Here is a 13,913-nt window from a genome sequence, read left to right as displayed (position 1 = left end):
ATAATGTTGTAATAGAAAATTAAAGTTAGTTATAGAAAAATTAACGTGTTATAGGTATAGTTATAGGTATATTGTAATAGAAAAAGTTTGATTCTTGTAATATAAAAAATGAAAGTGATGAGGTAATTAAAGTTGGTATATTGGCGTATCAGATACGTTATTGAAGTTTATATTAACATTGGTTATGTATAGGTTTTTGAAGTTTAAAATGAATTGAACTTTATAATTGTTAGGATATTCAAAGATACTACCTTAGTTATGTATTTTCGTCTGGATTAATTGTTTACTTTAATAAGTAGGAAAACCATGGATAAAACATGGATCTGTGCCGATCGAATGACCAAAGAGTACGAGAGTGGGGTTTTGGAATTCGTTAAGTATGCTGTTCAACACGCTGAAAACCCCAGACGAATGCATTGTCCTTGCTTGCGTTGTTGTTATATTGGTAAGGTTGACGCACATGGATTGAAATCGCATTTGCTGAGGCATGGAATTGATCAAAGTTATCAGTGTTGGATATTTCATGGTGAGAAAATTAACGAGAATGTTGAATCGAGTGGAAAAAGTAATACGACCTATGCTTCATACGACAAAGACACGGAAACATACGATTGTGATCGAGTTGAAGAGATTGTAGAAGCATTGGAAGAAGATCTTCATGATTGTCCTGAAATGTTTGAAATATCTGATAATGCATGATTTCTTTATTTTTTTGTTTCCAATTGCTTTGATTATAAGTTATATCTGATAATGCATGATTTCGTTATATTTTTGTTTTCAATTGCTTTGATTATAAGTTATATCTGATAATGCATGATTTCTTTATTTTTTTGTTTTCAATTGCTTTGATTATAAGTTATATTTGATATTTGATGGTTTCCTTGGTTTATTACAGGTTAGACATGGCTGATGACCAACATGAGGAAGTTAGTAAAAAAGTATCCGCGGAAGAAGAAATTCGAAGAGGCATCACAGTAATGAGAAGGGTGGTCCAAGGAAGATCTCGAGGCATCATACTAGATGTCTATTGGAGCAACCAGGGACAGCTTATAGAACCTAATGGGCATACCTTAACTAGTTTTATCGGTGCACTAGTAAGGAATGAAATTCCCATTACATGTGATGATTGGAGAAACAAAGAGCTGAATGAGTCCAAAGAAAAAATTTGGAGTGAGATAAAGGTACAATCATTTGGCCCTTAATTATACAGTATCAATTATGTTTTTTCAATTACCGATACTAACTATCAATCTGTATGTTTTTCTTAGCGATGTTTTAACATCGAAGAAGAAAGAAGAGGTTTTTGTATGAAATTGGCCGGAAAGCTTCTAAGAGGGTTTCAGACATTTTTATCATCCAAGTTCCTTAAGGATGCGGATGGTAATTTTGTGGATGCGGAGCTTCCTAAAAAATATGAAAGTTTGATATCGGCTGAAGAATGGGAAGCTTTCAAATCCAAAAGACAAGACCCGGTTTTTCAAAGAATAAGTGCTACAAATCGGGAAAGAGCATCAAGTCCCGCATATCCGTACCGAAAAGGACGTGTCGGATATGGATGCTTAGAACAATCCATGGTAAGTATTTATAAATTGCGATAACAAATTTGTTCATCATATATTAGTTTTATCTGATCAAATTGTATGACTTAATGTGTAGCTGCAGAAGGAGGAAAGTTCAGAAACATCTCTTCCTGCACATGTTTTGTGGAAGGAAGCCCGTGTGGGCAAATCTGGAGTTCCTCAAGAAGAAGTTTTACACGTATACCAGAAATGTGTAAGTATAACATTTTTTCATTAATTGAATAACATTTTTATACACAAATATTTGACAAGTATACGGTATTCATCTGATTTTTCAGAAGGAGCTATCTCAGTCTTTATCTCCCGATGATACTAAGGGCATACTTAGTCGGGCATTAGATGTCCCTGAGTATTCTGGTCGGGTGAGGGGTAAGGGATTTGGAGTCACTCCGACCTCCCTGAGTATTAAAAAAGGAAAGGCTCCTAGTAATCGGGAGCTTCATGCAAGATTGGAAGCCATGCAAGCTGAGCTTGATGCATTGAGGAGAGAAAGAGAGGCTAGCGCCTCAACAGTATACAGAGATGCTTCGGACAAAGACAGTATCAACTGTACCTTTCAGCCGAACATTCCAGAGGTAATTACATATAATTGTCTTAAATTGAACTATTTGCTTAAATTATGTATTTGACATATATACACATTAACGATTTCTTGTTATTATTGGTTTTAGGGCATTTCCCATTGTCAGCTGTATTTGTCGTCACCATACTATCGGATGGTTGGCAAGGGAAAAGTGCATAACGTTAGCGGAGTATTACTCCACACTAGAGAGCTCCCTGCTGGATGTTTGAAGGTATCAGTTGATATTGCAGTTGAGCCGAATGCAGCATTACCATATCCTAGCGATGATTCGGATGCAACAACGGTGCACGAAGCAGTAGGTTCGTTTGTTGCATGGCCGACAAACCTCATATGCGTAGGATATGAGGTATGCTTAAAACTTATGTTAACTTTAATGTGTATATTCAAAGTTTAAAATTTATGCTTAAAATTTTACTTACATATTTTCCTTGGTTATGTTAAATAGACTCCCACAAAATCCAAATCAAAAGATAATGCGATTCCACGGCATACCGAGTCCACGGTTTCAAGAAAAGAGGTAATATACAATTATATGACATATATTCATGGAAGTTGTTACATTCTTAATTTGATCTAACTATTTATATGACATGTAGCTTCAAGAAAATGAGGTTAGCAATGCCTCCGCACAAAAAAAAAAGGAGGTTAGCAACGCCTCCGCATGGGTAAAAAGTTCTGGTGCTAAGAAGACCGTAGCTAGGAAAAAACCTACCACCAAGTATAGGTCGTGCCTCAGGACATTTCTAGAGATGACCGATATACCGACCGGAGGTGTTCGGACTGTACATATGGAGGTAGGGATTTTCGGCTTTGATTACGACCAAATGATTGGTAATGAAGACTTCATGCAAGTTTTTAGTCATGAAGAAATCGGCGTCACCGTTGTCAATACATATATTAGGTAAATCCGGTCTACTTTGTTTTATTAATTAAACAACTTATGTTAATGATGTTTACTTTATGTTAATCCGGTTTACTTTATGTTTCAAAAGAGGTGTTAATGATGTTTTTATATTAGGTTTTTGTATGACAAATTGATGCGCCTCAATGGTTTGGACGTGTCATTCGGATTCTTAGCACCCGCGACCGTCAACTTAGGTTTAATCTTAAGTAGACCGGATACCGTGACGGAGTACGTTCTTCGGATCCTCATGGACAATAAAGATGCGGAGAAGTTGTTTTTTATACCGTTTAATACCGGGTTAGCATTTCATTCTAAATTCATCTATTATAATTATTTTCCAAGTTACTATCTAATATTTGCCTAATCATTACAGTGGACATTGGTTGTTGCTCGCAATCAATCCTATCCGAGAAATTGTGTATTATCTTGACTCGTTAGGAAATGATTGGACAACATACCCGGATATGAAGGTCCTAATTGACACGTAAGTGAGAATGTTCAAAATTTTTCTTAGTTTATGTGAATTGTTCTAATTGCTTCATTTTTATTTTATTAGCGTCCTACAAGCTTTTCGGGCCCAACGAGATATCCAAACCTCAAGGAGGGGCGCCAACTCCATTACATGGATTAAAGTGGCGGTATATTTTTAATTACCACATTTTTTATTATATTAGTGATGACACTTGATAAAACTTAGGATTTATAATCCATATTTTTTTTTCATATGTAGTGTCCTCAACAACGTAATCAAATAAATTGCGGGTATTTCATGTTGAGGTTTATGCGAGATACTCTTGCTTTGGGCCGATTAAAGATTTCCACCGATGTATGTATTTCTAACTTATGAGTTATTTTTATATTTACACATATCTCATATAATTAAATAGTTGGAATTAATTCAAAATATGTTATATTATTATGTAGTACTTTGATGAATTCAAGTGTGCATTTTATACAAAGGATCAAGTGGACGAAATCAAAGAGGAGTGGTGTCAACTCATGATAGAGCTCAATGTTTGTTCATAAATTTGTGTAATTAATGTGTACATTTGTAGTATATGTTATGACTTGTAAATGTGTACATAAATTTGTATATATTTTGATACATTTAAGGCAAAATTGGTTTGAATTGGTATATATATATATTTGTTAGCCAAAAATTGGTAGAAAAAAGGCCAAAATGGCATATATAAAATGTGATAATTGTCTGTCAAAATCTGGTTGAAAACAGGTAGAAATTCTGGTTTATAAACCTGGAAAAAATGTGGTTTAAAACAAAAATTTCAAAAATTTTCGTATACCTTAGACAGCGCTTTTGTAAAAAGCGCTGTCTAAGGGGGGGATTAGAAAGCGCTTTAGGCAAAAGCGCTGTCTAGGGGGGGGGGGGGGGGGGGGGCTTAGATAGCGCTTTTTGAAAAGCGCTGTCTAAGGTATACCTAAAAAAATTAAAATAGGAGGGTCTTAGAAAGCGCTTTTGGCCAAAGTGCTGTCTAAGGTATACCTAAAAAATTTAAAATAAGAGGGTCTTATAAAGCGCTTTTGGCCAAAGCGCTGTCTAAGGGGGGGGGGGGGGGGGGGGGGGGGGCTTAGACAGCGCTTTTAAGATTTAAAAAAGCGCTGTCTAAACCTTTAACAGCGGAGGTTTAGACAGCGCCTTAAAGCGCTGTCTAAGGCTAAAAAAACGCTGTCTAAGGTCTTGTTTGTTGTAGTGAAACCATCATATGTGAAACCTATTGGTAGAAAGTGGGTGTATAAGGTGAAACACAAAGTTGATGGTTCAATTGAGAGATACAAAGTTGGATTGATGGCAAAGGGTTACAATCAAATAGAAGACCTGGATTTTTTTTTATTTCTCACTTGTGGCAAAATTGACAACAATTATAATTCTAATTGCTCTTGCTTCTATAGAGAATTGGAACATCCATCAAATGGATGTCAACAATGTTTTTTGCATGGAGATCTACAAGAAGATGTTTACATGTCCTTTCCTGATGGAGTCTTAGCCAAACCCAACCAGGTTTGCAAATTGCAAAAAGAGTTTGTATGGTTTGAAACAAAGAAGTAGAAAATGGTATGCAAAATTGACTCAGCTTCTCATCCAAGAAAGATATCATCAATCCATATCCAATTACTCTTTGTTCACTCTCAAACAAAGTGGTAATTTCAGTGCTCTCTTAGTGTATGTTGATAATATATAGCTGGAACTTCACTTAAAGAATTTACTAGAATCAAAGGCATCTTAGACAAAAATTTCAAGATCAATGACCTTGTCACCCTCAAGCACTGTCTAGGATTAGAAGTGGTTCACTCTAAAGCAGACATATGTATTTCTCAAAGGAAATATTGCTTGGATCTTCTTGAATCATATGAGCTCCTTGGATCAAAACCAGTTAACACTCCCCTTGATCTTTCCACAAAACTTCATCAAGATAGCAGTCAGCCATTTGAAGATGTTTCAGCTTATAGAAAGTCAATTGGCAAGTTGCTATACCTCAACACCATTAGACCCGATATTCCCCTAGCCACACAGCAATTGAGTTAGTTCTTAAATTCACCAACCATCACTCATTTCAAGGCTGCTTGTAGAGTAATCTGATATTTGAAATAAAATCCTGGTAAAGGCCTCATGTTTCCTAGAAGTTCTGAGACACAAATTCTAGGTTATGTGGATGCAGACTAGGCAGGTTGTTGTGATTCAAGAAGATCAACCATTGACTTTCTCTTCTTCCTAGGCAATTCACTTGTGTCATAGAGAGCAAATAAACATCATACTATCTCAAGGTCATCCTCAGATGCTGAGTATCGAGTTTTGTCAACCGCAACATGTGAATTACAATGGCTTTTGTATATTTTGAAATATTTAAGCATCACATGTAGCAAACAACGTGTCTTGTATTGTGATTCACTAAGTGCAATCGGCATTGCTTCAAATCCGATTTTCCGTGAGAGGACAAAATACTTAGAGATAGATTGCCACTTTGTGAGAGAAAAGGTCCAAAAGAATGTTCTTAAACTACTACCAATTTCTACTCAATAACAACTTGCTGGTTTTTTATCAAAGTCTTGGCTCCACCAAAATTCAAGAAATTTGTATTCAAGCTTGAAATGATAGACATTTATCATGGCCAAGCTTGTGAGAGGGTGTTAAATGACAAAATAACAAGTGATTGAAGTCTTCAAAAGCTAAGAGCATGCATTGCATATGATATGGATGAGGATCACGAGGCTACTTATTACACAAGTCACTGAAGTTAATAGTTGAAATTAGTTGTAACTGTCATAACAGAATTTTAAAATTCTGTTATGAATATTCTACTGCATGCTTGTGTATGTTATATATGGTGTAGCATCATGGTAAACATATATAATCTTGTAATCAGTTTGCAATGATTAAGTTGCACAATAATACACTGTATCTTCTTTCTCTCTAAACTTCTAGCTTCTTCCATGGAGTTTTTGTTCACTCAACACTGTGTATTCTTCATGTTGTATTTCTTCTTACTGTCACGAATTTTGGTTTTCTAGTAGATCATGATCATTGTTGTAATGGTCTTTTCATTTGTTGACTGTTTGTTTATTCTTGACTTCTTTGCCTTTGTTATGCGGTTCTTCCAGTGCTCCTTTTTGTTAGTCTTTGTTCATGTGTCTTTAAAGAACTCTGAAGCTCTTCAATATTCATGAATCTCAAATCTTTCGATTCTTCAATTGCTTCAGTAATGTAATTAAAATTGGGTTGCTACCTTCTTAAGGTTCTTTGTAGGCACACTTTGTTGAGTTTATCATCTCCATAGCGATTCTTCATAATGATATAACTAAAGTGTAGAAAATGAAAACTTGTCCTATTTCAAAGCCTGAACATCCTATACAAGTTCGTGTAAGAATTTCTACAAAATCTAATAACAGGAAGCAAATGTTTAATGTGCTTAGAATGCTCTACACACTATCTTTTACTAAGTAAAATTTTCATACACCAAAGTAAGATAAAGTACAACAACTTTACATAAGAACCTAAAATGGTAAGGCTATTCCTACTTAATGGACTAAATCTAGCATCTCATTCACATTTTGAAAACTATGATTTATACACTGATATCACCTTCGAAACATCGAACCTATGTCCTATTAGATGCCTGTCTTGTACAACCAAACGCGACAGACCTTTGGTTGTAGAGGCTCTGAAATGCGAAATGCGAAATATCACATCCCAAATCACCTCTTTTGGGAAATTACCAAACAAATGAAGGCTACAACTCGCGCAATTATTCCATACAAAATGAGGACAAGTAGACAAACGTTCCACGAGTTGACATTATAACTACTGCTCATCAGTGAACTACAACGAGTTATCAGCCATACCCCCGTGTACCTAAGAAAAAACAGCAGATTCAAAATTTTATGTGGGAAACATTGAAACTTCAATTAGTTTCCAAACATGAGCAATGTATAGTTTTACTCATGTTAAACTGATTACGTAATTGTATGTCTGCGTGAGTGTGTGCGCGCGTTTGCAGATATGATTTTAGATGTAAGCAGACCTTTCAGCATTTGCAACGATAAAAGCCTCCAAAGCCCATTTTGGATAGCAGAACTGTACTAGGATCTTCATAAATGCAGTATCTCTAGTTTGGTTTGCAATGAGAGTCATAACAACGGGAACAAGCACTGACCACTACAAAGGAAAAACCGATGCAGTAATTATCAGCAACAGCTTGTAAGAAAATGTGTATGTACGATGTAGCAGCGAGTTTGTTGATATGATAATTACCAGCTGAGCAGGACTGGGTTGAAAGAAGATGGCTAATGCATAAGCCATGCCGGTGACACAGTACACCAAACAAACCAAAACTATGTAATTACTTCCAAAAGTTGACCTTGGATTACTTAAAAAAAAGAACATGGAGAGATAAACTACAGGTTTTGTGATTGTACTGAAAAGATCGATCATATCTTTTGCGAGAAAATGGGCTAGACTACTGATCCCAGCTGCACTTTCCCTCCAGTATTGTAACTTATCCATAGTAAATGATCTAAGAGCTGCAATCTTGCAAAGTAGAGCTGCACATATATGCAATACATAAGTACTTATGCATAATCCATTTATATAACAAAAGATAAAATAAAGTCAAATTGTTTTCTTATAAGCTATAAGTGAGGTTTCATTTCTAGAATCGGCGTAGTGATGATATTCAAATGAAATAGTGAGGTATGAAACTTACAAACAGAAATGACTGTATATGTATAACCAAGGGACCCGAATGTTTCGTCATTTACTTTGGTAAGAGTTCCTAAGATAGCGCCGGCGACCAATAAAAGGAGATAGTCGATTGCTTGTAATTTTGCTTCTCTCAACTGCTGCTTGCCAATCCTGAAAAGTTAAACTTAATCAAGGATAAACAACTAATTCAAATTAAGTAATTTGCAACAAAACAACGAACACTCGGTGAACACATGATGTTTGGTAACGAAGTTCTGTCAATTGTGTCTACGTGTCCGACTGCAAAGCAAATGAACTTCCTTTCTATCAATGTGAAACTGGTCTTAAAAGATAATCTATGATAAGAAACTAGTACTACTATACAAACAAAGATCACTTAGCTCTAACATGATAACTCTATACTATAAGATATTTTCATATGCTCGAATAGTGAATTTGTACCGGCCAACGAAGTATCTATATTGTTGGGCTACACTAGGAGTTTCTCGGCCTGACAAATCCTTTGTTCTTGAGAAGATTGCTTCTATTCGATCTCGTTGGTTCCTAATATTGCTATTCAAATCCTCCCAAAACTCTACAAAAAAGGACTGATCAGAAGGTTCCTCGGCACCCTTCGACGTGCTAGTTGCATCTGAGGCAGCAGATGAAGGAGCGGCAATTTGATCAGCCAAATGAAGCATATCAGGTGGTACTGGATATCCATTATGAAGCATCCATCTCACAGGAAGTGTTTCAACAGTTACACCTGAAGTTGGTTTCTCTAAACCTTCAAGAATATCAATGAAATGGTCTGGAGGATTGACACGATCCGGTACCGGGATTCCAATGCCAGCAAAGTATTCTTCCACTTGTTTCACAGGACCATGATATGCTGTAAGACCACCTTTGGCTAGAAATACTATATCATCAAACATTCTGAACAAAGTATAGCTGCAACATAATAAAATCAAACTATAATATATAAATATCATGCAAATGTTTGGTGAAAAACTTAGGAAAAAGCATGTTACCTTGGTTGGTGAAGTACCATACAAATATTTACACCTTCAAGAGCTTCACGGCGAAGCGCTTTAAGAAGTAAACTCGAAGATGCGCTGTCCAAACCAGTTGTAGGCTCGTCTAAGATTAATAATGAAGGCTCCATCACCATCTCTAGTCCAACATTTACACGTTTTCTTTGTCCTCCGGATATGCCTCTCTTCTCTATTGTCCCAACTAGAGAATCTCTTACTGGCTGTAGCCCTAAAGACTCGATCACTCTTTCAACTATCAGAACCTTATCTGGTTTCGCCATTTCTGCAGGGAGCCTACAGTGTTAAGAAACCGAAGTTTAAATATGGTAAACAGTTAGATGAGGATAGAAACTTAAAATAACATATGAAAACACAATGAAACGCATTATATATGATTGATAATGGATAATTACTAAATTTTAAGGACATGGGATCATAAGTAAAAATAGTATGATCATAAAAATGATCAAAAGACACATAGTATGTCATAAATTTATTGCATTTAATGGATCTGCGCGGACAGTTGAAAGAGTAGCTTTTGCGAGGAAAATCAAATACCTGCATCTTGCGCTGAAACGAAGATTTTCCTCTACTGTCAAGTTTCCATGCACAATATCATCTTGTGGCACAAAACCAGTAATTCTCTTATAAGAGTGAATGGATTCATTTTTTCCATTAACTAGAATTGATCCCGACTGATTGCACCCTCTTGCTTTTCCAGCCAAAGCTGAAAGAAATGTTGTTTTTCCAGCTCCCGAGGGTCCCATAACAGCTGAAACTCGACCAGGCATGAATTTACCACTCACACACCTGAGTATGTGCTTGTTTTTACCTTTCAAAGTGAGGGTTAGATCATTGAAAGCTACCTCAATTGAAGGTCTTGATTTTACTTCCTCACCTTCAGAGGCCATTGAAATTAGTCCCGAGAATGTCATGTTCTTGTTTTGTTCTTGCTGAGCTTTCTCCTTCTCAATCTGACCATAAGCATACCTTAAAATTTGGCTATGAGTGTGTAAATTTTTTCCCTTCCGCATTTGCTTTTTAATGTTCTTATCACCAATTTGAAAATCAAATCCTTCAGGTCCATCATCCTCAATGGAATGCATCATTTTAGTAAGATCGCCAGGTTCCTTGTTTTTGGCTTTCGATGCTTGTCCTGGTTTGCTTGATGAATCTGGAGGCGTTGGTTGAAATACATCTCCTTGCTTACTGGATTTCTTGCGCGAAAAGGTTCGAGACAACTGCTTTTGAAGTCCCGCCGAACTTTTCTTAGCGAACTCTCTTGCTTGTTTCCATCTCTCGCGAGCTTGTACCGTTTCTCTTACGTGTTTTGCCGCAGCTTCTCTTGATTTGGCCTTCCTTCTTTCTCTAGTAGCTAGAACTTGATCAGAACAGTTATAAATGAAGATCAGAGTAGTACTCATACCAACCTACAGGGGGGAATAATACCGAATATGATGAAGGAATGCTATGACACTTCATTTTATGAATAAAAACCTCAATAGAGCATAAAAAGTGAAGTGAAGTTTTGAATATTTTTGAATGTTGCTTAACCAATGCAGCAAAAAAATAATTTAAGAAGAGACTCAAATCAAAGATGCTTTCATCGAATTCTAGATTGGAATCTACTTACAATAATCAAAGCACCGTAAGCGTGCATGTTTTGGGTTGATGTATTTGGATTGCAGCTACTCAACTTGGAGCATCCTTCACAAATGAACAATACAAAATAAGGTCTTCACAAATAAATTTAAGCACACGGGATCATAAATCAATATAGTATGATACTGGTTGGATTTAATCGATCTGCACATATAGTGTAAAGAGTTTTTACACTGTCAATCAATCATAACCGTTTATCATTAAAAATATTTGATTTTAATCATGTATACTTTAGGAGTCATACAAATTAATGGTTTCTGATTTGTTGAAAGTGTAAAACGTATCAAAATTAATCTTTGATTAAAACTTACGATTTTGATGAGTTGAACCCATCCTGCAGTAATATCTGAAACGGGAGAACATGATATATATCAGTAACATGGATTCTCATAAGTCAATTATAGATTCTTGTAAGTTGCAAGAAATACCCTTCATCGCAAGAAACTTTGTGTGTGGGAGACGGACAATATGATCCCGGAGAACAAAAGATGTTACTATTGTTCACAACACCAGACCAAATATCAGCACTACCGCAAGTATGGTTTGTTTCTCCAGCAGGAATTTGATAACTATATCTGCAAATATCCAAATTTCCATACATCAAAGTAGTTATTACCCAAATAAGCATAAACAATGATCGAGAAAAAAAATCTAGAACAACATTAGAACTTACGGATCGCATACTCCAGTTGTTTCATTCAGTTTTGCAAGTGGACAATAAGAACCAAGTGGACATGCTTCATTGAGAGAAGAAAATAAAAAAAAGTTAAAAACTTTATACTAAGATAAAACAATAAGCGGGGCTATCTTTCGCACAGAGTCCATAATCGTGGTTAAATCTGACCTTATAAAATATTGTCACGGTTAAGTTGTGATTAAATAGAGCCTTTATTTGTTTTGCCATGGTTAAACTACGACTAACCTACACCAGGCCACCAAGAACTTGAGACGGCTCTGATGATAAGATATATACTTACTTATCATGCAAGTTAATCCTTGAGGACAGAAAAACCCTTCACAACATGGTTGACAGTCATTGGTTCTAGAAGGAACATCGTTTGTATCATTTTTGAGATCAATTCTCTGATCAGCACTACAACTCCAACCAGGCTCACAACCAGAAACCCATGAAGTCAAGTTGCAATTTATGTTCGGTTTTACGTAACTCGCAGACGTGCCTCCTTCTATGAAAAAACTCTGAAAGTAGTTCCTTATTTCAGCAGTGGTACAAATTCTATCAGTAAAATCACCTGTCAATTAAATCAAATTAAATCAGGTCGCACAATCCGTGAGAAGCGGTTTCACGATTGTAACCCTAAGTCTGTCGAAGTCTCAGAGACGTAGACACAATTGACCGAACAGTTAATGTATTACATTATACAAACCTTTTTGCTTAGCACAAGCCTCCACAAAATCCAATTTCCCCTTAAAATTAAAGGCTTCTTCCCAATCTTTATTCCTGAAAGATGGTGAATTAATTAACAACAACTAAGACAAATTAATCTGACAAAAATAATTAGTTAAATTATGAAGATATAATAATAATAATACATACACATCCTTTATGCAGAAACCTAAATCTTGTTTGATATCTCTGGTTAAAGTGATAGTGAGACCTTCAAGCTGTTTGTAGATTTCCTTTGTGAAAAACGAAGGTGCAAGAGAATTACCGTTATCTAGAGATAGAACCTGTGGTAGTAGCAGCAAATTTGTGAAGATAAAAGTGGACAAGAATAAAATGTGATTAATTTCCATTACAACATTTCGTGAAGATGTTGCTTGTTCATGAAGCAATGCATAATGTGGCATGAATTGTGAACATGGTGATGAAGAGATTAGAAACAAGGGATTGTAGGAATGCAGGAATTGAAGTTTGATTGGTGTGTTTTGGTCAAAGTGAAAAGGGTGTGAAGAAATGGAGGAGAGAAATGGAAGGCTTGATTGAAGGATTATTGCTTCACCTGATATCTACATCATATAAACCAATGTTTTCATTTCAACATAATGTGAAGTTTATGCATTTTTGGTATAAATAAATAAAAAAGTAAAATACCAACTTTTTTTTCATGCATTTAAATATAAATTACTAACGATAAACTTCATTTAGATATTTAGATATACACACAGGGACATTAAATGTAGGAACACAAACTCAACCCGCAACATTTCTGTATTTATTTTTAAAAAATAAATTTCAGCAATTAACTTTTTTTAAAAAAATCTTATGTTTATCACATATATCTTGTCGCATTTGACCATTTCACGTATTAAGAAAATATGATAAACAAAGGAAGAAAAAATGATTTATTCAATTATTTATATTAATTAGTAGTATATTTAGGTCTTGTTTGTTTCATTTTCTTTAAATGATTTTTTAATAGTATTAATATTTTTGTTAAAAAAAAATTACAATTTTTTTTTATAAATATAAATTTAGTTTGAACAGTTATTCTTAAAATATTAATTTTGATATTTTATTGATTTTTTTTAGATGTTAAAATTTAAAAAAAAAATCATTTAATTTTGAAACTATTTTAAATAGTTTTTTATAAAAATCATTTTTAAAATACAACTTTTTTAAAAAGTTGTCATTTCAATTATATTTTGATATTCAATAATATATATTAACGTTATAAAATGTCAAAATTAATTTTTTCGATTTCGAGAAAATGAATTTAAAAAATTTATAATATTTTAAAAAACATTTTAATAAAAATTATTTTTGAAAATATAAAAAATTGGTTTTTTAAAACTAAAACAAAAGTAACCTTATTTTATTATAATTATAATGGAGAGTAAATATTTGAAAGTTATGCACGACATTAAAAGATTATAGATTAATTAATTACAGTTTTATTATTATAATTGTAATGAGAGTAAATATTTGAAAGTTGTGCACGACATTAATAGATTATAGATTAATTAATTAATTACAGTTTTCAATTATTTTGGGATA

At 34.6% G+C, this 13,913-nt stretch overlaps 2 protein-coding genes across 2 annotated transcripts; one reads left to right on the top strand and one right to left on the bottom strand.

Moving 5' to 3' along the window:
* Positions 1-888: 888 nt before the first annotated feature.
* LOC127128992 (uncharacterized) lies at positions 889-1,613 on the top strand. Its single transcript, XM_051058331.1, has 2 exons — positions 889-1,181; positions 1,269-1,613. The coding sequence occupies exons 1-2, from the start codon at positions 903-905 to the stop codon at positions 1,596-1,598; spliced, it is 609 nt and encodes a 202-aa protein (XP_050914288.1). The 5' UTR covers positions 889-902; the 3' UTR covers positions 1,599-1,613.
* A 4,941-nt stretch (positions 1,614-6,554) lies between these two features.
* On the bottom strand, positions 6,555-12,970 carry LOC127125799 (putative white-brown complex homolog protein 30). Its single transcript, XM_051054621.1, has 14 exons — positions 12,513-12,970; positions 12,343-12,416; positions 11,935-12,207; positions 11,631-11,694; positions 11,386-11,532; positions 11,269-11,303; positions 10,929-11,002; positions 9,854-10,725; positions 9,293-9,589; positions 8,724-9,212; positions 8,284-8,432; positions 7,833-8,122; positions 7,603-7,736; positions 6,555-7,433 (listed from the first exon to the last, which is right to left on the bottom strand). Exons 1-14 carry the CDS (start codon positions 12,764-12,766, stop codon positions 7,277-7,279), a joined length of 3,309 nt encoding a protein of 1,102 aa, XP_050910578.1. The 5' UTR covers positions 12,767-12,970; the 3' UTR covers positions 6,555-7,276.
* Positions 12,971-13,913: the final 943 nt, after the last annotated feature.

This window comes from Lathyrus oleraceus, chromosome 3, assembly GCF_024323335.1.
Source record: "Lathyrus oleraceus cultivar Zhongwan6 chromosome 3, CAAS_Psat_ZW6_1.0, whole genome shotgun sequence".
Taxonomy (NCBI): domain Eukaryota; kingdom Viridiplantae; phylum Streptophyta; class Magnoliopsida; order Fabales; family Fabaceae; genus Lathyrus; species Lathyrus oleraceus.
This window is presented reverse-complemented; position numbering and strand designations above follow the sequence as displayed.

Excerpts from the sequence above, each read along its gene's own strand:
- LOC127125799 (XM_051054621.1), bottom strand. The coding sequence starts at position 12,766 with ATGCCACATTATGCATTGCTTCATGAACAAGCAACATCTTCACGAAAT. Across the intron at positions 9,590-9,853 it reads CGTTTCAGCGCAAGATGCAG|GCTCCCTGCAGAAATGGCGA; the intron begins GTATTTGATTTT and ends TTAACACTGTAG. Across the intron at positions 8,433-8,723 it reads TATAGATACTTCGTTGGCCG|GATTGGCAAGCAGCAGTTGA; the intron begins GTACAAATTCAC and ends TTAACTTTTCAG.
- LOC127128992 (XM_051058331.1), top strand. The coding sequence starts at position 903 with ATGGCTGATGACCAACATGAGGAAGTTAGTAAAAAAGTATCCGCGGAA. Across the intron at positions 1,182-1,268 it reads AAATTTGGAGTGAGATAAAG|CGATGTTTTAACATCGAAGA; the intron begins GTACAATCATTT and ends TGTTTTTCTTAG.